The 24,836-nt window shown below is 42.5% G+C and overlaps 1 protein-coding gene across 1 annotated transcript in view; it reads right to left on the bottom strand.

The window, feature by feature from the left end:
• Positions 1 to 24,836, bottom strand: part of Dhx29 (DExH-box helicase 29) — a 48,535-nt gene that overhangs the window by 17,110 nt on the left and 6,589 nt on the right. The window contains exons 2-12 of the mRNA XM_021638903.2: positions 23,279 to 23,352; positions 22,045 to 22,158; positions 20,574 to 20,703; positions 19,986 to 20,131; positions 16,559 to 16,687; positions 11,666 to 11,792; positions 10,162 to 10,320; positions 7,423 to 7,588; positions 6,900 to 7,023; positions 4,712 to 5,326; positions 3,749 to 3,892 (exon numbers count right to left, since the gene is read on the bottom strand). Of these exons, the coding sequence (XP_021494578.1) occupies positions 3,749 to 3,892; positions 4,712 to 5,326; positions 6,900 to 7,023; positions 7,423 to 7,588; positions 10,162 to 10,320; positions 11,666 to 11,792; positions 16,559 to 16,687; positions 19,986 to 20,131; positions 20,574 to 20,703; positions 22,045 to 22,158; positions 23,279 to 23,352 (1,928 nt within the window). The remainder of the gene's footprint in view (positions 1 to 3,748; positions 3,893 to 4,711; positions 5,327 to 6,899; positions 7,024 to 7,422; positions 7,589 to 10,161; positions 10,321 to 11,665; positions 11,793 to 16,558; positions 16,688 to 19,985; positions 20,132 to 20,573; positions 20,704 to 22,044; positions 22,159 to 23,278; positions 23,353 to 24,836) is intronic.

Here is a 24,836-nt window from a genome sequence, read left to right as displayed (position 1 = left end):
AATTAGCACATATCTAATGACAGCTGTAGGACTCTGCACTAGGAAAGGCTTCGGAAATCATTCAGATGTGGCTGACAAGATCAGGCTACATCCGATTGTCCTTTAGAACTGAGCCTGACTCCTAACTCTCAGAGAGTCACATAAAGGCACATTATCACCGTTACAGAGGACAGACTGTTCATCTGCTAAGTGGAAACTAAGCCGAAGAGCAGGACTCTGACCAGGTCTTTATCACTGTGCAGAAACAGATTTCCCTTCCCTTCTGACACACGCATTAAAGAGTGACTCTGAAACCTTATGACAAAGCACAGATGATGGAAGGAGGACTCCGCAGCTTGCTACGGGCATAGATAATTTATGCTGCCAGAATGTGACAAGCATTTGCTCCATGTATGTCTGGGCTCTAACTTTCTGTATTCTGACATATTTCTGCCCTTATTTGTAACAGATTATAGTAGCATGCAAAAAGGAAGGACATGGAGACAATAAGTAACTTTCACAGTCTGCTTGGAAGGCAGACAACAGGGTTTAAGCATTCATGGCTGGGGGTCAATTGCTTGTTTGACCACTTACAGTATGACTGTGGGAAAGTTATATAAATATCTCTGGGTCTACTTATTCCTCCACAAAAACAATAAAAATTTTGTGGAGTTGTGACAATCAAATGACACAATGGAGCATCCAGAGAACAAAGTCTAACAAATAGTCAGCACCTTGCTTGTGGCATATGCTGAGAATTAAAAGCAATCAAGACAGAAGGTACTGTATATACTGTAAGAGAACTTGCCAATGATGCCGGAAGCCGATGGACGGTTTGAATGGTGGCGCAGAAGGAGAAAAACAAGATGAGAAAAGGAAGAAAAAGTACTTAAGTCAAGACACAGACCCATGCATCAAGCCACAATACATGCATAAAACCCTAGTACCCAACATAAACTAACAAGGGGAGAGAGAAGTAGCTCAGTGCTTACGAGCTTGCACACCAGCAGTCACATACATATAACTCTAGTTGCAAGGGTTCTGATGCCCTCTTCTGGCCTCTGCAGACAATAGACATGTATGTGGTGCATAGACATGCATGGTGGCCTCCCCAACCCCCAGCATCACAATTTAAAAAACCAGACTGACAAAGGGTTCATAATATAGTTCAGGAACTAAATCAAAATGATGACTTGGGCCCTGGGATGGGAGTATGTAAGAAATAAAGCCAGAGAGGTACCCAGTGATAGCTGTGTAAACCTAAGAAAGCGCCATTAAGGAGCTGAGAGTTCAGCCTAATGAAGGCTGCCTCCTGACTAAAGCATCTTAAAGCAGAATCATGTGGTCTAAGTCTTAGCTATAACTCAGAAAATAAGAGCCACAACAAGGTAACTGGAGCTGGCTGTTCATGACGCCACAAATCTTCAATATCAGCACCCTAGAAGCTGAGGCAGGTGCACTGTGAGCTCAACGCCATGAGATGCTGTTACAGTAACTACAGATACTGATGACCCTTACAAGGAGTAAGACCACCGGATGTGGAGAATGTGAAGTGAGTGGAAGGCAGAACTGGTAAAACATGCTGGATGCTTTTACTTTGGTGGTTGGCTAGTGATGGTGGGGCTCCCTCACTGGGATCAAGAAGACAGAAGGGAGGCAAGTTACAAGGGTCAGCAGGGAAGGGCATTCTGAGTTTTGGAAGCTGAGGTTTCCACGGGTCAAAGTATCTAGAAGGTGGCTGGAGACTCCTGTCTGAAGGTCAGGAAAGAGACCCAGTGAATCGCAGTGGTTTGGAAAACTTCATCAGAAAGATGAAGATGAACTGTAGTCATGATTGTTAAAAAGACACAATACACTAGCCCTAGTAAAGTGTGCAGCAGTAAGTAGACCTCTTACTGGTGGCCAGAAGCTAGAGCTATGCGCACAGCGAGCAGTGAGCGTTACTTAGACCCCACACCAGCTAGGCACCCTGGCAAACCACACAGCTCCTAAAGCACAGCCAGAAGAGGAGCTGTCCAGAAAGTCCTGTGTAATATAACCAACTGTTACTTGTTACTCCTGGACCCTTAGGGGCTGAGGAATTTCACTAGGATTCCTTGTCTGTTTCTTTGTTTTGTTTTTGGGTTGTTTTGGGTTTTGTTTGTTTGTTTTTTGAGACAGGGTTTCACCATGTGGCCCTGGCTGTCCTGGAACTCGCTCGGTAGACCAGGCTGGCTTCAAGCTCACAGAGATCCACCTGCCTCTGCCTCCCATGTGCTGGGCTTAAAAGGTGTGCGCTACCACTGCCCTGCTGCTGCTCTTTTCATTTAAAATTTTTACTTTTTAAAGATTTATTTTTATTTTATGTTTATTCAGAGGCCAGAAGAGGTAATCAGATCCTTTGGAACAGGAGTTACAGACATGATTTGCCATGTGGGTGCTGAGAACTGAATTTGGGTCTTTGGAAGAACAGAGCAGCAAATGCTCCTAACCTCTGAGGCATCTCCCCAGCTACCCAACAAGGAAAAAAAGATGCTTCAAATAAAAATTAATTCCTATTACTTATTTAATCAGAATATTAATTAGGTTTAAAAATACCTTCACCTAAATTTGTCTAACAACTAAAAAATGGTTAAATAAATAGAAGACAACAAATTATATAGTACTGTAAAGCCACTTAAAAAAATCATGTTTTGGTACACCTGTGATATGAAAGAATCATAAACTAAACAGACATAAGGAATGCACACTTAGAAAAAAAAGCATGAATTAAGTGTTGAAATTCTTCTTTTCCTGGATTGTGAAATTGGAATTTTTATTTTTCTAGTATTCCCTAGTCAGAAAAGGGGAAAGCAGCCTATCAAGTAATCTCTATGTAGCTTACCAACTACAAATCAGCACCTGAGCCCGCGTGGTGCTACACTGCCTATACTCTCAGCACTTGGGGGGCTGAGGCGGGAAGGCTGAAGCGAGGAGATAGTCTGTGCTACACGGCAAGCCCCTGCCTCAAAACCCAAAGAATGGCAACCCTCTTACACCTCATTTTATGTCTAGTAAATTAATAGGCAGTCATAACGAACTTTACATCAGGCTTTTCTTATCTTGGCATGTTGAGGTAGTTTCACACTGTTCCATGCTGGCTAGGAACCTGAGGCAATCCTCCTGTCTCAGTCAACCAAGTACTAAGATTTACAGGTGTAAGCAATTCTGCTTTGCTAGAAAGTTAACAGCACTTTCTGAAAAGTGTTATATAGCTCTTCTTGAAAAAAATTAGCAAATTAGTTTACTCAAGTAGGCTGGTAGATATCTGAAACAGTCAGAATAAGGGGGCATAATTCAAGTGTACACTCAAGCTTGATTGGTATGGAAGGATATTTCAATAAAAAAAAAATACATGCTGATGATTTCTTGCCTTCTGTAAAAGAGAGAACCAGTCTTGAAACCTGTCAATGTGGGGGCTGAGTACAGAGAAAGGAACACTGTCAGAGCCTCTAGCTATACAAATGAATCTCCGTAAAATAAAAACATCCACTCTACTGCGATGCTGGAAAAATAAATGAACATGTGCTTGTGTCTGTGTGATCCTTTGAAGGACATCAAGCACAAAGCAGATAGGGTACAGCATTTACTGAGCACTTCCATTAACACAAGACATTTGCTGGCTGTGACTAAATCATTACATGGATGGCATGTGGAATGCAGTAAGCATAGTGTGTTAGTGCCACCGGCGACATCTGTTTAATGCAACATGGTTAGCAGTTGTCTGGATGCGATTATAAAACCTACTCACCTCATCCACAATGACATGAGACACGTCAGTCAGAAGACCATCTTCCTGAAGTTTCCTCAGCAAAACTCCTGTTGTACAATACAGTAATCTGGTAGATTCACTGGCTCGAGATTCCATCCGAATCTGGTAGCCACACAAAGAATTCTGTCGGGAGAACAGAGTGGATGCAGTTCTCACAAGCGAGCCAACGAGCCGCAAGGAGTCAGCATGGGCACCCATCTGGGTGCTCCATGCAACCGTCTGGCAGATTTGCCTATGCACTTGACTATCAAGACTTATTTCTAGCAGGACGTGGTGGTTCACACCTGTACTCCTAGCACTCGGGAGGCTGAGGCCGTGGTACGGCTCTGAGTTTTAAGGCCAGACTGAGTTACACAGATGGCTTGGGCTACTATAATGAAATCTTGCCTCAAAAAGAAAAAAAAAAGTATATTTCTATGGTTTTTCAGTTGCATGAAGCTGTAAGATTTGTTTTGACAATTTAAAATTTTATGTTTTATTTAGTGTGTGCGAGTGTAGGCTCCTGCAAACTATGGTGCACATGTGGAGACAGGAGGATGGCTGTTGGTTCTCTTCTGCCATCCTGTAGGGTCTGGATTCAACAACAAGGTCACCAGGCCTATGCATAAGCTGCGTCTACCTTCTGAGCCATCTCTTCAGAACCATCAGTTGTCTTTTTTCTCTTTTCTGAATAATCTAATATGTTTATCTATCTTCCTTTCATGTTCTCTTCACTGAAAAGAATGAAACCTCTTAGAATACATCCCACAGAAAAGACTTACAGAAACAATAAGCCACATAGGACAGTAAAGGGAATCTGACCTGTCTTTAGTCTCCGAGTGGTAAGTATGTAACATACACCTAGATATTCCATTGCGAGAATTGGTACACTGTACAGGTTCCCAGAGCAAAGCAGAGCCAAACCATTACTCACAGAGGCAGAGTGGAGAGAAAAAGCCTTACCCTTCCCCCAGGTCCGCTTTCACAGCCCAATTCATCACACACTCTGGTGGCTAAACTCACTGCTGAGATTCTTCGGGGCTGGGTACAGACTATGTTACATTTCCTTGCTCCGCACTCATTCAGAAGCAAGTCTTCCAGTAGGAAATGTGGCACCTGGGTGCTTTTGCCACTCCCCGTTTCGCCTGCCACGACTACCACCCGGTGCCTTTTTAGGGTTTCCACAATTGAATCCCGGTGTTTGAACACGGGCAACTGCTGTCTTTCCTTCAGCAGTCTCTGATACTTGGGTGTGCTTTGCAGCCTCCTGAAGAGGTTCCTAACAGGCTCCAGGTCTTCTGCGTTTGTGGGCTCCAGCGTCAGTGCAGAAAGATCCTCATCTGAAACTAAGTTTTCCCAAGATTCCTCAGGATCTTCAGAGCTCTCTTTTTTATTTTCAGGATGCTGTTGCTGCTGCTGCTGTTGCTGCTGCTGCTTCAACTTACTCAAGAGCTTAGCAATAAAAAGGTCACGTGGTTTATTGGTTTCCATTTTATTTAGTTCTTCTTTTTTCTTTTCTTCATCACTCCATTCCACCCAAACGTCTCGGTACGTGGGAGGGAGCAACTGATGAACAGACTGAAAGGGAAACAGCAGCTGTGTTTTACAGTGCTCAGTGAGAACTCACAGCAGTCGACTGTATTTTAAAATGTAGCTTTACCTTAAAATTTTAAAGTCATCAATTAAATATAAGAGACACATGCATAGACTACCAGTTCATAAATGGCACACCATAGTCAGGTTCCTTGACTTAATGGCTACGTGACTGCGCAGGAGTAAGTTAAACTCTGGTTTCTGTCTCTGCATCTAAAACTAGCTAGTGGGGTACCTGTAAAGTGCTCACTTTCAGAGCACGGTAAACTGGAGTGAACGGTTTATGAAGTATTCCCGCAGGGATACTCTGTAAGATGTAGACGATCAACAGAGCTCTTGGAAATATGATACTCCTGTAAGATCTGGCAGGGGACTAGAGCTATAAGTCAGAGTATTTTTAAAGGATGACACCAAGTGGAACCTTCAGTTATTCTACTTTTCTGCTCCTGCAGAACCTACAGCGACCTCTGTGACACCAACAGTTGTTTTTATCAAGCATATATAGCTTATTGTACTTTACTTTTCAAAATACGAGGAATAAGGCATTATGAACTTTGACAGAAGTTGAAAAAGAACAGCTGTTTGGACTCTTGCTTACTATCTAATCTCCTGTGCAGGTTTGGATGACAGTCACCCCAAAGGATCATGTTGGAATGCTCAGTGCTCAGTTAGTGGAACTATTTGGAAGGATGATGAGGTGTGGCCTTGTTGGATGAAGCCTGTTAATGGGAGTAGGCTTTGAGTTTTCAAACGCCCACACCAGGACCAGTGTTTTTTTTTTTTTTCTCTCTCTCTCTCTGCCTGTAGCCTGCAGATCAAGATGTAGAGCTCTCAGCTACTGCTCCAGCAGCTTGTCTCTGCTTCCTGCCATTATGACTCCAGACTAACCCTCTGAAACCATAAGCAAGCCCCGAACCAAATGCCTTTTTAAAAAATAAATTAAGAGTTTCCGGGGTCATGGTGCCTCTTTATAGCAATAGAACACTAAGACACTTGCCATGAAGGCAGAAAAACACATTTATTATTAAAAAAAAAAAATGCTGGCAATCTAAAATTTATAAAGAGCATTGTGTTCTTGCAAAGAGCCTCTTCCTTCAGTCATACATTAGTCTTTAAACTGTAAGCACCTGAAATTGAAAAAAATGAAACCACTTGTCTATATTTTTAAGTTGAAAATTTGAGTTTTATGGGACAATTTTATTGTTGAACAGGCATCTGTTATCCAAGATACTTGAAACTACAAGTTTTGGATTTTAGACTTCAGGACACTGGACAATAGGGCACATTGGGGCTAGACTGTCTAAACACAAATTCTTTTTACTTTAAATATGCCTTCCATAGAGAGCCTGAAAATAATTTTATGCAATACTTTCAACAATTTTATTCACAAAAGCAAATTCCCTGGTGCAGAATTTTGCACTGCGGCGTCATGTCTGCGCTGAGAAGGACTTGGATTTCAGAGCTTTCAGACTGTGGAGTTTTGCCTCAGGGATGAGCACTGTGCATGGCCATCATTTTGCAGTGAGTTCTGAACCATCGTAGGCCTGAAGAAGCTCACCTGCCCTTTCACCAGACGATAGAGGGCCAGTGTCGCTCCCAGGTGCTGAGCTTGCATGCCATCCTCTGTTAAGATTGTAGGACATACCACCAGGACATCATCTTCAGACTTGACGACCCTAACCCTGAAAAGAAGCACACATATAACAAGAAAACCTTTAAAAACATTGATGACGTCAAATCCAAAAAGTCAGAAATTCATTAACATCAAACTTAAACTTACAATGATTACTTTTTCCATGGAAGGCACTGCATTAGATAATGATTTATAAGCAATGTGAACTGGAAATGAGGAAGTGAGAGTTTTTAAATGCCTACTTGATTTGTGTTTTGCTTTTAAGATATCTCACTCTATTGGCCAGACTCGCTTTGAACTCACTCTGTAGCCCCGGCTAACCTGGAACTTGTGCCTCAGCCTCTTAGGTGCCGGGATTACAAGCATGAACCAGCAAGCCTAACATTTCTAAATGCTTACATACTTTACGATAAACAGAAAGTTCATTCAGTTAGCCAGAGAAACATACCTACATTTCCAGTATCTACCTACTGGAACTTTCTCAAAGGAAGGATTTGGACTCTTGGGAAGATTCTTCCTGACCCAATCGATAAGAAATTGTTTGGGAGATTTTCCAGTCCAGCTTCGAGCAGTGTAGTCAAAATTCCTTACATCATGAAGTTCTTTCTTTTTACCTTAAATGGAAGGCAAAGACTTGTTCTTTAATAGTAGCAACAGCAACATAGATTCTCTGTGGAGCAAGCAGCATGCTCCCCTTTAAGGAACACATTTCTGAAGAGAACAGGTGAGAGAGGAACAGACAAAGGGTTGATCTTCTCTAAGTGATGCAATTCTCTTCATGGACTGAACCACAGAACATCTCAATCTTTTTGTTGTTGCGGCCGTCAGTTTTGAGACAGGGTTTCAAGACATGGCCCAGAAAGACCCACAACTTGCTTCTGTAGCCAAGGATGATTTTGAACTCCTGATCCTCCTTGTTGGGATCTGAGGTGTGTACCACACCTGGCTCACCTCCAGGACCTTATGCACACTCATATTTACTGAATGACACTATTTGGTAGGATGCCCTCCATGAAGTCACTGGAAAAAATATGTCAGACTCCATTTCTCTATTTAACACAGCCATTACCATCAACACCCCTTTTACTGGCTCACTGGTACATCTACAATTAAGTACTCATTCTTTATAACTGCCCTAAAGCACTTCTGTGTCGGCCCCCACCTATTATATGCGGTCCTTCCCTAATGTTGTGATTACACTGGCCCTCAAGGCAATTTTTTAAATGGTCTAGTAGCTACCAGCCTTATGGTGAGAAATCAATTATGATTTCAAATTCTCAGCTATACTAGTCAACACATCGTAAGTGCTCAATAGTCATGTTTTGCTAATAGCTACCACATCAAATAACACAGATTGAGTACATCTTGATTACAAAAATCTAGTTGAAAAGTGATGCTATCAAATAGCGTTTACCTTAAGACTTTTAACTTACCATCTCTCTTCTTTGGGAGTTCTTTCCACCAACTTGCTGCCAGGCTAATGCCTGATATCTGTCAGGCTCTCAGATAATCCTCAGAACTAATATTACCTACAGGGTAGCCTCAGCTCAAATTAGACCTCTCTGCTCTATCATCACCATTACTATTTATATTATTATTATTATTATTACTATAATAATACCTTAAATTATGTCTGTAAATATGTGTCTGTGTCTGGGTATGTGCACATGAGTACAGATGGCCAGAAGAGGGTGTCAGACCTTCTGGAGCCCAAGTTCCAGTTTGTTTCAAGCTACCAAAAGTGGGTGTTGGGAACTGAACTCAGGTCCTCTGCAAGAGCAGTATGTGCTCGTAACTGCTAGGTCATCTCTGCAGCCTTCCTCTCTCTCTATGAAAAGCCTATGTTCTCTGAAAGTACAAATCATGATTTAAAAATATCTGCACTCACATTCCATACTTAGACTACACAAATAAGAGACTGGGTTATTTTGTTCACATAACTTCTCTTATTCCCACAATAATTATTCAATAAATATTACTGAATAAATGAATAATTAAAAAATGTCTACCATTTAATATGAGTGACCTATAATATAATCTGATGAACATGAGAAGAATATGACTAGTGTGTACAGCAACACACAGAAATGTAAGATCACTCACATCTGTGGTCATGGAAACTTATGGAGTTGTGCCATGGCACTTAGGGTAGAAAGCAAAGGAATGGAACTATCAAACAACAAATGAAGCAGCTAGAACACTGGAGAGCAAAGTGCAAAGACACAAGTGAATGAGAATGCAAAAGTTCTCAAATGCCATGAAGAAAGGTTTGGGCTTGTTACTGATGTTACTAAAGGTTTTCACTGGAGGAACTGGGGACACAACACCACTTCAAAACACTTGCTTGTCTGTGTAAAACCCTGGATTTGATCCCCAAGATTAAAAGAGCAGAAGCAACAAATAGGTTTAAACACAGAACTTGCACTTACACAAACTCTCATTCATATTTTCCACAACAAAGTCCTGGTTTATTTTGTGGTTAAAAACCACTGTGACTAAGACAACTTTGGGACGCATGGGTGATTTGGCTTACAATTCTCAGGTCCATCCCCGAGAGAAATCAAGGCAGGAATTCACTTAGAGCCAAGGAAACAGAGCAGAAACCCTGGAGAATGCAGCTTGCTGGCTCAGCTTCGGCTCATGCTTAGCTGGGTTTCTTACACAGCCGCAGACCCACCTGCCTGAGAACAGTGCCCTCACAGTGGGCTGAGCTCTTCTACATCAATTACCAATGAAATGAACCCCCCCAGAGACATGCCCAAAGGCCAATCTGATAAAAATAAAACTTTTTCAGGAGCTGAAGGGATAGCTCTCTGTGGCTAAGGCCATATACTGCTCTTGCAGAGAATCCCAGTCTGGTTCCCAGCACCCATGTGAGGCAGCTCATAGCTGCGTGTAACTCTAGCTCTAGGACATCTAACACCCCGTTTAGGCCTCCTCGGCCGCCATGTGTACAAACCACACACAAACAGGAATCTAGGCAGTTAAACACTGGCTGTCAAGTTTGGACAATGAACCAGTGAGAGATGGGATGACATCTCTGAAATGACAAAATGCTACACAAATGAGACATCACAATCATTATTACTTAAAAAACCAAAAACCAAAAAACTATGAAAGCAAAATGTTACTGTCAGTCTAGAGTGTGCCACAATGCAAAGCAGCAGCCATGCCCCCCTAGTGTTACCTTTCTCTTCCTCATTAGCAGCTGCAGATTTCTCAAACAAATTAAAGTTTAAAGCACCGTCACCATCTGTGGTTAGAGGAGGCTTTTTCCTTTCATTTTGTTGATGTGAAATCTTTATGGCTGGGTTGAATACTGGATGGTCTTCCAAAGTTTCCATTTCTACCAAGAAAAAAATACATTTATTTTTATATACTTGCTTCTTATGCTTTGTATTTTGTAAATACAGTTTAAAAACAGCACGTCTTCCTTTTCTTTTATAACCAGTTACTTCATTTACTAACTTTCATAATCTATACTACAAAAAATTAGTAAATACAATAGATTAATAAAAATAAACACCCCCATTAGAAAAAAGTATAGAAGAAAGAAATGAAGGTAGCATTTCACATTATAAATCTAGGATCAGCAAACTATGACCGACAGCAAAATCCAGCCTACTGCCTGTTTCTGTATGCCTCCTGAGCTAGTACACTTTACATTTCACAATAATTAAAAAATAAAAGAGAGCCCAGCACAGTGGCTCACACCTGTAATCCTAGCACGTGGGGACACAGAGGCAGGAGGATCACTGTGAATTTGGGGCCAGCCTGGTCTACAAAGGGAGTCCAGGGCAGCTCAGGCTACAAAAAGAAACCCCATCTCAAAACCAAAACTGAATGAATGAATGAGTGAATGAATGAATAGAAGAGGGGCTAGGAAGACAGCCAGTGGGTAAAGAGATCTGAGCTCAGATTCCCAGTGTCCAAGTGAAAGCTGGCTGTAATTGTGTACATTTGCAACCACAGGGCTTGGAAGAGGTGTGTGGATGTGGGCGGATTCCAGGGGCTTGCCTCCAGTCAGTCTAGATAAAACCGAAAGGCAGCTCTAGATGTTTCAGTTCATGTCTCAAAAGATAAAGTTGGATCTGGGCATTAAGGTGCACACCTTTAATCTCAGCACTTGAGAGTACAGGCAGGCAGGTCTTTGTGAGTTTGAGGCCAGCCTGCTCTACATAGTTTCAGTACGCCTCTTAGAGAGACTGTCTCAAAAGCACCCCCACACACAAAGAAAGAGAAACAGAGACAGTGAAAGAGACAGAGAGAAAGAGAAAAAGAAAGAGAAAGAGAGGGAGGAAGGAAGAAGGAAGGCAGGCAGGCACAAGCAAACAACAAAAATAAGGTAGAGGGCAACGGAGGATGAGACCTGACATTGGCACTTGACTTCCACATGTGCACACACAAATATACCAAAAACTGCATTTGGTGACCTGAAAATTACATGAAGAATATAAGTTGGTGTCCACAAATAAAGTTTGATTACAACACAGCCCTTCATTTTTAAGCTGACAGGGCTCCTTTATGCTGACACACTTGAGAGGTTATAACAGAGACTATAAAGTCTACAACATCAAGAGCATTTATCATTTGGCATGTTATATTAAAAGTTAACTAGTTGTAAGTCTAAACTGTTAGAAAAGTTCAGACACAAAATTCTGCTTCTACAAGTAAACATCGAAAGTGCTTACCTCTTTGAAACTTCCTTATTTTCTCTTGGGCCTCTTTTTGGCCTTGCTTGTTTTTTTCTAGTTTACAGGTGGCTGCTTGCTCCTTTGCATCTAGAAGTTTGGCTGCAAGGTTCAAGTACCTTTGATTCTTTTCCAAGTAGAACGATAAAAAGAAAATAAAAAGTCTAAGAACAGTTTATCTGTGACCACTGCATTGTATCAAAACCTACGATCCTTAGACCTAGAAAATCTACTTCCAGAAATTTTCAGAGAGAAACAAAACAAGTGCAAGAGACATGACAGGGTGGAGGAAAACTCAGAAAACACAGGCTCTGGCTCTACTGGGCAAAAGCTACAGAGCAGAGAGTTCAACCTTTCTCCTTTGGTTAATACAATGACAGCAGACTAGAAGCACAGCAGCATGTGAGAGGAGGCACACGCATGCGATGTTGTGAAATATAATGGTTATCACGACAGCAAAACAACCCAGTAAGCACAACTACCTATGCTGGGGGCCGCTCTGTAGAACAGAGGAAGAGCTGGGAGACCTAGCTCTGCCTCAGATCCAGCACTCGTCCTCAGCCTTCCCACCTCCCTCCGGAAGATGAGGCCGCCATCCCTCCACTTACGCATCCCACCACTCTTGGTTTTCTTTTCAGTGCTGTAAAGTACGCCCCTGTCATCGTGCAGCCCACCCCAATCACAGACCGGCCAACTTTACAGGCTGCAGGAGTCGAGAGCTGTACATCCCCGTTCCTTCCCCTCCGGCAGCCCCTGGAAAGCACTATTCCGCCTTTCTGCTCTGTGACTCTGACTGCTCTCTATACCTCCTCTATGTAGAGGCACCCAGCATTTGATTTTTGTGACTGCTCCACCTGCGAGCACAACGTCCTCAAGATCCATCAGCATTGTCCTTTGTGCCAAGAATTTTCTTCTGTCTGTACACACACTCCTTAATTCCTGGCTTATTCTTTGGTTAACACTAAATTGCTTCAACATTTTAGCTATTGATATGAACACAGTGTACCGATACATTTCCCCAGACCTTGACTTCAAGTCTCTGAAGTACATATTCGAAGTAGAATTGTTGGGTCATGCAGTGTGATGACTACTCTTGGTTGCTAATTTGACAACATCTGGAATCAACTAAACCCAAGCTGCTGGGTGCTCCTTTAGGGGATTTTTCTTTTTTCTCTTTCAAATTTTATTTTTTTAATCCTTTATTTCTAGTTTTATGTGGATTGGTGTTGCACTGTAGTTTTATGTACGTTGTTTGCATGTGTCTGTGTGAGGGTGTCAGATCCCCTGGAACTGGAGGTACAGACAGATGGGAGCTGCCAGGTGGGTGCTGGGAACTGAACTGGGGTCCTTTGGAGGAGTAGACAGTGCTCTTAACTGCTCAGCCACCTCTCCAGCCCCGAGTGATTTTCTTAATCAGATTATTAGAAGGAAGACACCCCTCCCCCCAAAATCTGGGTATATTGTGGCAGCGCACATGACATGGAAGGAGGAAGCTTTGCCTGCTTCACCCTCACTCTTGCTGGCAGATCTGTCTACCCTGCTGCTGCGGCCAGCACTCAATCTAGCTCCTTTAGAGTCCTAACACAGACTGAAAGCCAGCAGCTCCTCAGGAATCCTCCTGGACTTCGGCACCAGACTGGGACTGCTGAGGCACGCAGTCGAGGGACTGGACAACTAATGCTGCTCAGCTCTGCCAGGAGACTGCCCCTGTTGACTGTCTGAACCACCTCTGCTGCGCTAGCTTAATAAATCCCCCTTTCGAATATCCATTTATTCACTTTATCAGTTCCATTCCTCTAGAGAGCCCTAAATAACACACATGGTAACTGTATTCCATTTTTTTAAGAAACTGTCAAACCATTTTCCACAATGGTCGCATTTTCCATTCCTCCACCAATGACAAGGTTCGTATTCCCACATTTCTAGCAGCTCCTTTTATGTTGGAAGAAGTTATCCCAATGAGTGAGAAGGCATAGTGCCATTGTTTTGATCTGCATTTCCCTGGAAATTAATGATGGGGGATACCTTTTCATAGTTTATTGGCCATTTGTATAATTTCTTTGAAGTGTTCCTTAGCCTTCATAGTAAAGAAATCACTGATGTCTGCTTTAAAACAGCTGTCTTCCTTTCCAGTTTTAGTCATAGGAGCAAGAATGATAATTAACAAGGTAGGTAAGATTTATGAATTATCCACAGTACTCAATATTGTAAACCACCTTAAACACTACTGAACTTGACCAAATGTGTCAGCTTCTTTTCGCAGTCACCTGCCATCAAGCCTGTACTGGATTTTCTGGAGCCATCTGAGCCTCTGAGCCATCTCTCCACCTACCCCCACCCCCATTGGAACTCTTGTATCCATTAAATTTCACTTTAAAGTTGTGAGCCAATGCTCCAATCAGAAGAGTCCCTTCTCTGAATTGAAAAGTCGATTTCTACTGCCCTACATAAAGTTATATGTGCACGATTCTAAGACCCACAATTGAGAATCTGTCTGCACAGACTATGAGAGGAAGTTTCGATTCCTCCCCACCACTCTAGCTCTAAACGTTAGTGAAAGGTTTTTTTATATCTTTTCAAATACAGTACAGATGTGTGTCAGTATTTTTTCTTTTACACAAATGGCTCCATAATATAAGACGTGCTATTTTGTAACCCCTACCACAATTTCTTTATCCATTTGCCTAGAACAGACAGGGCTGTGTGTAGTATTCAGCCACTGTGAATAAAGTGGCTAGTAAAAACTGAATACAAAGTTTAATTTTTTTCAGTCAGTGTACATAAAGTTGTTGGATCATGGGACCCAGAAATGGCATTCTGGCCAGTCCTCCCAGTTATCTGCATGCAGTTTTGCTCAACTTTCACGTGGTCTCCAGGTTTAGTGGTGACACTAGGGTGTATAGGCTGGGGAAGACTATGGTGAGGGGACTAGGTCTACTCAGACACATGACCCACCGTCCATGCCAGGTGTGGACAGTTCAGCACGGCCGCTCTAGGGTCACCATGCTCCTTGCTTTACCTCTCCACTCATGCTCTGTGAGGAAACCTAATAAACTCACTGGTTCCCCAGGGTGAAACGTGGCAGAACTGAAACTGGTATTTCCTTGAGGCCTGCTCTGGTTAGTTTTCTGTCATTTTGCCACAAGCTAGAGTCATCTGGGAAGACGGACCTCAGCTGAAAATTAATGATCCCATCACCGTGTCTATGTAAGTCTGTAAGGCATTTTGTGTGTGTGTTTGTTTTTGATTAGTGATCGATGTGGGAGGCCTCAGCCCGCTGCAGGCAGTGTCATCCGTGGGCAGGTGGTCTGGAGTTGTGGAAGATAGCAGGAGAACAAGCCAGGAGGAGTGATCCAGTAAGCAGCACTCCTCCATGCTTTCTGCTTCCCTTCAGCCCTCGGGTTCCTGCCCAGCTGGAGTTTCTGCCCTGACTTCCCTTCAGGATGCAGTGCAAACTGGAGTAACCCTTTCCTCTCCAAGCTGTTTTTGGCCCAAGAGTTTATCACAGAAAGAGAAAGCAAACTAAGATAAGACTTTAGGAGTGAGCAGGGGCTGGAGAGATGGCTCAGAGGTTAAAGAGCACTGACTCTTCTAAAAGTCCTGAGTTCGAGTCCCAGCAACCACATGGTGGCTCACAGCCATCTGTAATAAGATCTGGTGCCCTCTTCTGGTGTGCTGTTGTACATGCAGGCAGTATAATGTATACATAATAAATAAGTCTTAAAAAAAAAAAGGAGTGAACAAATGTTGTCCAACTTCCCCGAGAAAGAATTTTAGTGACAGCAAATGTGTGTTAAACTTAATGATGAAGGGTCAGCATGCCTCATCCTCTACTGATCTTTAAATTTTGGTCAATATATAGTGGCATCTCATTATAGTTTTCTATTTTCATGACTAGTAACACTGAATTATTTTAACGTATTTATTGTTCATTCATATTCCTTTTGTGAGCACTCACTCTTAAAAAGTTCTTCATATAATTACAGATACTTCTTTGTCTGCTACATTTTCTACCTATAACTTGACTTTTTCAATGTTACTGTTTTGGATCTTAAATGTGTCTCAAAGGCCCATGTGCTAACGGCTAAATGTGGCAGAGCTGCAGAAGATGGGGCCTGTCAGACACGGGAGAAAGAGCAGTGTGCCCTTAAAGGAGACATTGTGAGTCCAGTCTCTTCTACTTTCCGTCCACCATGAGGTCGGCAGCTCTGCTACCCCACATTGCCATCATATCACCTGCCTTACGACAGGACTCCAAGTAAGGCAGCCAAATACTCACGGACTAAACCCTCTGAAGCTGGAGGCAAAATAAGCATTTTTAACATTCTAAAGTTGACCCCCTAGGCTCTTTTGTCAGTGGTAGAAATCTGACTTAACACATTTGACCTCACATTTCTATTTTGTCTTAAGAGACCTATTTTTCTTTCCCAACTGCTGGCTTCCTCAATATGGGAATATGCTTTGCCTTTCTTCTATTACTTAAATAATTTAACATACAGCCGGGCGTGGTGGTACACACCTGTAGTTCCAGTACTTGGGAAGCAGAAGCAGGTGGATCTCTGTGAGTTTGAGGCCAGCCTGGTCTACAAAGTGAGTCCCAGAACAGCCAAGGTTACACAGAGAAACCCTGTCTCAAAAAAAAAAAGAATTTAACATTCTAATTACAGATAACACTCACGTTAAAATATTTCATGTTTATATCTTTGAGCATGGGAGAAAAGTAATTAGCACTTACTAGTTTCTATGTGCCAACTTTTTACCTGTATGTTATTCTGTTAGTTTCTACATCACGTCCAAGAGTTATTTCTCCAATTCACAAGTGAGAATAAATAACAAAGAATTGTGCCTGGCAACACCTAGGATTCTGGAGGCCTGATTCAGAGCTCTACTCACAGGATCAAACTTTTCTTCATCTTCTAAGCTTTTAGAGCCCTCATTTTTTTCCTCCTCATTTTGTTGCTCAGCGTATCTCAAGATCCACTCTTTCATATTAACCTCCATAGTTTTTTCTTCTTTTTTTGGCTAAAAAGAGAAAACAAATATCAGAAAGGTTGAGTTAGAAAAAGGAAAAAATGCCAAGACTATTAGGCTGCACTTTCATTAGTTACTACAAGACAGCAGATGTGAAAACCGCCAAAGTCCTGTTATTTGATTTGTAGGAAAGGACAAACAAACTAAACATTCTAAAGCAGCCTGCATTTACAGAAGCCTAAGAATATGATCACTCACTTGTTTATGATCCCAGCACCAGGGAGGTCGGGGCAGGAGGCCTGTGAGTTTTAGGTCAGCCTGGGATACACAGCCAGTCCCACCAAACAGTACACAAAAACGAGAAAAGCATGTTTGCCTTTACATTTCTAGTATAAGTGCATCACTTTATACAATAAAAAAGAACTAAAGTAGCACCCTTGAAAGATCCCAGCACTTGAGAAGCAGAGGCAGGTGGATCTCTGAGTTCAAGGCCAGCCTAGTGTACAAAGTGAGTCCAGCATAGCCATGGCTACAGAGAAACTTTGTCTCAAAAAAGCAAAAAAAAAAAAAAAAAAAAAAAAAAAAAGTGGAACCCTTGAAAATGAGTGTTGCTGAAGACATTTGATAAGATATAGAGTACTTAAGAGAAGTGCCCCAATGAACCCCATTTCCCACTGCCCCAGTATTTACATCTTCCTATAGTTTCCTTTGGGCGTGGCCATGGGACTTTCTTCAACCAGAATATTATCAGACATGCTTACAGTAGGGACTTAGTCAGAATGTGTACCCACAGGCTCATTAACCTTGAAATACAGACGGACATCCATACATGTGGGACCCACAGCTGTGGACTCAACCAACCTTAGATACTGAATATTTAGGATAAACTTGTATCAGCACTAAAAGTGAGACTTTTTTCTTGCTATTGATTCCCAAATAGCACAGTATAATAACTCCGTATGTAGCATCCCCATTGTAAGGATTATAAATACTCTAGATGACTTGAATCATAGGAGAGACTAGGCAACCCAACACACACTGTGCTCTCTTACATATGTGTCGTTAGTACCTGAAGAGGTTGGCATCCTTGGGGGTCCTGGAGCCAATCCCTTACAATCATCAAGGGCGATTTCACTTATTCTAGGGAGCCAGGTGGCATGTAAGAAGTCCAGCTCCTCTGCAACCACATGTGAGGAAACCCAAGCAATCATGTGTAGAGACTATGTAGAGAAAGGGAAGGCTGGCTGGTCTCCAGGAACCTCGGATGGGTGAAGGGGCCATGTTGGATGTTCCCGCCTGCACCTTCTAGAACAGAGGGACTTGCCGCTGACTACAGAAGCAGCAAAACAAGGAGCCCGATTTAAGCCACTACCTCTTGGGGTCATTTGTAACAATAAAAAGGGAGACAAACAGTGACAGGACAGCCTGGAAACCTGTTCAGTTATTTTAACAAGTAAAAACGCTATTGAAACCCAATATTTACGTTCTTATGAACCACATGTGACTCATCCTGATTTTTAAAAATGTTTGTTTTTTTTTTTCCTTCTCTCTGTGTGGGTATGAACAGGAATGGCCTCCAAAGCCTCATACATTTAAATGCTTGGTCACTAAGGAGGTGTGGCCTTGTTGAAGTAGGTGTGGCTTTGCTGGAAGGGCGGGGCTTGAGGTTTCAGTAGCTCAAGTCAGTTCCAGTGCCACTCTCCTCCTGCTGCCTTCGGATGAAGATGCAGAATCCTGGCTCCTTTTCCAGCACCACCCGCACACCACACACAGGTCTGCCTGCACACCTCCATGTTTTCTGCCATGACCACAATGGACCAAACCTCTGAACCTATAAGCCTGTCCTAATTAAATGTTTTTCTTTATAAGCCTTGGCATGGTCACCATGGTGTCTCTTCACAGCAATGGAAACCCTAACTAAGACCTCTGTTGAGACAGTGTCTCACCATCTAGCCAAGCTAGCCTTACCCTAGAGAGCTTCCTGCATGACAGAATTACAGGTTATGTGTCACCAATTCCAGCCTATGGGGTTTTTTTTTGTTTGTTTGTTTTTAATTTATCTATGTTATATTCACTTTACATCCCGGTTGTAGCCCCTCTCCCCCATCCCTTCCTAGTCCTACCCTCTTTCTCCCCCTTCACCTATTCCTCAGAAAAGGTGGGATGGGGAATATCCCACCTTTATCCCACCCACCCCAGCCCATCAAGTTGTCTCAGGACTGAACATGTCCTCTTCCCCTGTGGCCTGGAAAGGCAGCCCCACCAGGAGGAAGTGATCAAAAAACTGGCAAGTGAGTCTGTGTCCAATGCAGTTCCCACTCTCTTCCTAAAGGACCCACAAGAAGCCTAAGCTGTCCATCTGCTACATCCTTGTAGAGGGCCTAGGTCCATTCTATGCATGGTCCTTGGACAATCTAAGGGAGGACGCATGAATCTCACTCAGAAGGGGAGTAGTGGCTGAACAGAGTGAACAGGTAGGAGAGGGGCACGGAGAGTTAAGAGGGTGGAGAGTAGACCTGAGGAGAGCAAGGGCGAGAGGACAGAAGGCTTGTAGTGGAAAGAGAAATGGAGGGTGGGGCTATCTCTGTGACAAGCTGGAGACCTAAGTCAGGGTAGGCTCCTGGGAGGATATGAGGGGGATTCAAGCAGAGACTCCTAGAAGCAGAGACCATAGAGGCTGAAGAGGACAATTAACTAGACTAGTCTCCTAGTAGAGGGAGGGGAACACCAACCCACCCAACAAAAACTTCGACCCCAAATTTATCATGTCTACAAGATGTGCAGGGATAAAGATAGAGCAGATAGAGCAGAGATTGAGGGAATGCCCAACCAATGCCTGGCCCAACCAAAGACCCACCCTACGGGAGAGTGCCAACCCCTTACACTGTGAATGATACTCTGCTCAGCTTTCAGACAGGAGTGGTCCTCTGAGAGACTCTATCCAGCAGTGTCTCAGAATAGATGCTGAGACTCACAGCAAAACACTGGGTGATGCTTAGGGTGTCTTGTGGAAAAGCGGGAGGAAAGAGAAAATGACCTGGAAGTGACAGGAGCTCCACAAGAAGACCAACAGGGCCAACTAAATAGGGCCCAGAGGGGCTTGCTGAGACTGAAGCCTGGTTTTTTGGTTTTTTATTTTTAATATTTTTTTAATGTGTATGCCACATGTGTGTTGGTGCCTGTGGATTCCAGAAGAGACTATCATATTCTCTGGGGCTGGAGTTAGAGGTAGCTGTGAACTGCCTGATGTATTATTGGACACTGACCTCAGGTATTCTAAGAGAGCAGCAAGTCCTCTTAACCACTGAGACAGCTCTCCAACCCCTTAAATATTCAATTCTTAAATTACCTTAATTTTAGGGTCTTCTTCCTGTTTCCTGGTTTTTGTTTGCAACGGTGGTGAAAGAGTAGCCTGTATTTGTGGAGACTGGAATTTAGGCCTACTTTTAGGCTGTTGCTCTTCAAATTCTTGACTGAATCCTTCAGGGAGAGCATCTTTAAAAAAATGTGTTGGAGATAAATATGCTTATGATATATCAACCACACACATATTTAAGCATACACATAAACCCTGTCAAGACTTAGAGCATCTAACTCCATACTATCCTTATTTAACAGAAATCCTAGGAGAAATCAGATTTTTATATATAGAAGTATATGCCCTCATCTAGCTACTAGCCCACTTCTAGCTACTATTTAACCTCACTAGTTAAGCTCCAATATTTTCTTTAAAAGGATATTAACCAGTCTCACTTGCCATTTTGTGGCTGTATCCACCATCAATTACAAAGCCTTATGGACTTCAGGTCCCTACCAACGGTTACAACCACAACCTTGGGCTGAGTTACTATTTATGCAAGGACAGCGCTAATTTATAACTAAAAGTCCAGGCAACATAGCCTATTTTAAAAAAGGAAATAATGACAATACTGTTTACCATCTGAAAGATTTAAGCAGAGCCAATCCAAGGCAGAATGAAGGTCACCTCCATGCAAGAGCGTATTGGTCATAGCATCTTCAATATCCTTAGTCTTAAAGGAAAATGCTTGTAAAGCCATGTATAAATCCTATCAAAGAGAAATATGTTAATTTGTTAATTTAATCCTCTTTGTACATTCCTAATTTCATCTGCTCATTACTTTTAAAGCAGACATGAATATACTATAATTCCAAAATATTTTGTGTGGAGTGTTGAGAGGTAGCTCAGTGGGAGAGTATTTTCTTAATATGCTAATGACTCTGGGCTCAATCTCCTGCATCTCCACTCCGAGGTAAAAAAGAACGGAAGGGAGGCTGCAGACTAGGAAACTCACACCTCATGGTTAAAGGTTAAATGTGTTCATTAATTAAGAATTTGGAACCAACAGATTTCTCTCTCTTTTTTATTCTTCTAGTTTTTTGAGACAGAATCTCTATCATGTAGCTCTAGCTGTCCTGGAACTTGCTATATAGACCAAGCTGGCCTTAAACTGAGAGAGTCACTTGCCTTTGCCTCCCAAGTGCTGTGATGAAAGGTGGGTGCCACCATGCTCAGCAGAGTGTTAGAAACTTCCTTATCCAGCCTTTTCTTAATTTCTTACAAACTCTCAACATGTCTGATGTAGGTCTACTCAGTAGAAAGGAACTCTTCCTTAGCAATTACTGAGAATCATCTTCAGTGTTTTATTTAACGAACATGTCTCTGTATAGGCATTTAAGTGTATGTCTACAGCATGATATTTAAAAAGCTGAGCAGAACTGGTCTCAAATTCAGATTCTGTTTATTCCGATACGTACTAATCAATAACTTTATGCTATAATCTGACACTTTACAAGTCTCAAGTCTTTCATTTGAAAAAATCAGTTTGCACCTTCCTTGTGGGATTATCATGTCAGAGCATGTAAGTAAAATGCAGGGCAGAGTGTAGCATACAGGTACCCAATGATGTAGCCTGGGAATGTAACTCACTGTGCATTTCGCCATTTCTCTGTGTGTAATTGTACCAGAGCCAATCCTCAACCTGTGCTTGCGGGTAGAAACCGGCTACCTGTGACCCCGCTGGAAGTTCACTTATTTACTATTTATATAGTGTTCTGCCTGCATGGACACCTGCACACCAGAAGAGGGCAGCAGATCTCACTATTGACGGTTGTGAGCCACCATGTGGTTGGTGGGAATTGAACTCAGGACCTCTGGAAAAGCAGCCAGTGCCCTAAACCTGTGAGCCATCCCTCCAGCCCCCACTGGAAGTTTAAAGAATTCACATTTATCTCATATTTAGAGCTGCCTCTAAATTATCCCCAATAAATGCACAACATCCTGGATTCAATACCCACCTCGAAAAGAGGGAAAAAAACAGCCCCAGTTGCCACCGTGGGGTACAGAGGAATCCTGCCTCAAGGAAAAGAAATGTGGTGGCGGGAAATACCTGTAACTTTTTAGCAGAAAGTCTTCCAGAAATCACTCCTTTGTCATTATTTTGCTTTTTATGCTCATTGATCACTCCAATAATTCTTTGCTCTAATTTATTATTAATTACCACCTGTTGAGGTCAAGAAAGATTACAGTAATTAGAAACTAAATTGTCAAAAAATATGTGCAAATCATACAGCCCTTTTTATATTTCTCCCAACCAGACCCACAATTTTAGAGAAAAGGAGATAAAGTTACTAGCTTTCTTTTTTGGATTACCATGCATTTGATCCTATTCCCATAACACAGGTAGGAAAAATGGGATATGGAAGAGCATCACATGAAACAAAGGGAGAAACCCTCTTATAAAAGCCTCTCGAGGCACTCTTCACTCTTGGGTAGCCAGGGTGAAGATCACCAAACCCTACCCTATGAGACCAGAATCCTTAGGGTCAGAACCTGGAAACCTGCCTGAGGTAAAGCGGCCCCAGGCAGCAGCTTCACAGGCCGGATACTACACGAAACAAGGACACACCAACTTAAAGTGTCAGTCTATTGAGTAATAACAGGCGTACATTCTTTTGGCTCCCACTTTGTTTCCTATTTTTGCTACAAGTCATTTATCTTTTGTTGTTTAGATATTTTTAACTGAAAAAATACACACGTGTTTTACCCACAAAAAATAGCTACCCTTTATTACTGAACTAATGGTGCCTAGTGGGCATAAAAACATACATCATGCATTTAGCCCAGTCCGGGAAAATTACAAACAGAACCTTGTAATCCAGTGTGGCAATGCTTTAAAAAGATACAGTAAGTGTTAATGTCACCACCTAGAAACTGACCTGTAAATTATGAAGACATTATGAGGGCTGAAGGAAGCTTCGGCCAGCTTCCTTTCTCCCTCAAATTCTCATAAGCTATCAATATGTGTTTGACTTACATCTACTTAGTAACTAGGGTATTACTTATAAAAAATTCAAATATCTCGTAATTTTCTTATCACTTGAAAACAGAACTTTGAGAGCGATGTGGTCACTTGTGTTTGTGCATGCTGTGTATACACGGGTGCCTACAGAGGCCAGCAGAGGCGCTGGGGGCATAGCCAGCTGTGAGCTGCTTGATGGAAGTGCTTGAAAAAACAAACTGGGCCCTTCACAAGAGCAGCAAGGGCTCGTAACTGCTGACAAGTCTTTGCTTGTCTTTAATGAGAATACTTCTGGAAATGAAACAAAACCTTGCTTACTCACTTTCAAAATAGATTTGTCCAGATTTGCAGAACCACCGGAGTCATTTGCAGAACTGAAACTATAAATTTTTGGACCTGTATATAATAGACAACAGGAAGTTTAATGATTACTATTCATTCTACCATCTTAATTTCCCTCTAAAGTAAATCTCTGGCTGTAGTTCTTTCCCCTCACTTTACCAAAGAACTCAAGCCCTAGAAAATATTTTACAGTTATCACTCTTCAAGGGGAACTAGTTCTTCATATACCTTTGAAGTCAAATATCTATCTCCACCTTCACACTTCTTAACCAGATGTTCTTATTCTTTTGGTTTGTTTGTTTTGGACAGGGTTTCCCTGTGTAGCCCTGGTCCTCCTAGAACTCAAGAGATCCGCCCACCTGCCTCCCAAGTGCTGGGATTAAGGATGTGCACTACCACCAGGCTCAAGTAGTAGGTTCTTGACACCTAGCTGAGACTTCTAGGGGCTTCTAGCAGATAACCAAATCTGATAATAAAATACCCTTCCCCCAAAATGGGATGCTGAGTGAAGAGATAGGTGGGAGAGAGGGCTCATCTTTTCACCTTGGCCTCAGCTCCAGGGCTGCTGTACTAGCTTTGAAGGGCTGTCATAACAAATAACCACATGTTCCATGCCTGCGTACCAGGGAAATTAGTTTCAAAGGCCAGAAGTCTAAAGTCAACGTACGAGTGTCCTCTGAGGGATTTAAGCCACAATCCATCCTATTTTTATACTGAGAGGTTTGCACATGTATACAATGAAATGTGATCATATACGTACACTCTTTTCCCTCCTCCAACTCCCCCGTATCTCTCCAAGCACACTACCTTCAAAACTTTTTCTTGCTGTTCTGATAACCCACTGTGGTAGTTTGAGTGAGGAATGTTCCCGATACACTCACGGATTTGAACATTTTTTTCCCAGGTGGTGGTGCTATTTGGGGAGGTTATGGAACCTTTGGGGTACAGACCCTTGCTGGAGTAAGGACATAGCTGGGGTGGGCTTTCAGGTGTTACAGTCTCCCCCCTCTTCTTGTTCTGTCTCTCTGCTTCCCACGTTGATGAAAATGCAAACAGCCAGCTTCCGGCTCCTACCTCCAGGCTTTCCCTACCCGCTGCCACGGCCTCCCACCATGACGCGTGTGCCTGGGAGAAAGTGCACAGCTCGCACATGGAGGTGAGAGGGCAGCTCGCAGGAGCTCGGTCTCTCCTTAACGGTCCAGGCTAGCCTTTAACTCACTAGGTGGCTCAGGTGGCCTTGAACTTGTGGGTCTCGTGCCTTGGCCTTCTGAGTAGCAGGAATTATGGGCTTCCACCAACAGGCCTGGCTAATGACTTCTTTACTCTTCTTGAGGATTATAACTATTAATTTTTCATAGTACAAGTTAAAAAGTAACTTTTATTCATTAGTCATTAAAAATAAGACTGTACATTAATATAAACAAAATTTTAGCAAAATAGATTTTCCAAAACAGACAAACAAGCAAACAAAATTTATTTTCCATTTTTGAAAATCTTTCTTTGTTCTTGGTGCTGAGGCTTGGATACATGTGTGTTGT

The sequence above is a fragment of the Meriones unguiculatus genome, chromosome 6 (genome assembly GCF_030254825.1).
Source record: "Meriones unguiculatus strain TT.TT164.6M chromosome 6, Bangor_MerUng_6.1, whole genome shotgun sequence".
Taxonomy (NCBI): Eukaryota; Metazoa; Chordata; class Mammalia; order Rodentia; family Muridae; genus Meriones; species Meriones unguiculatus.
Note: the sequence above shows the minus strand (reverse complement) of the source record. Positions and strands in the feature narration are given on the sequence as shown.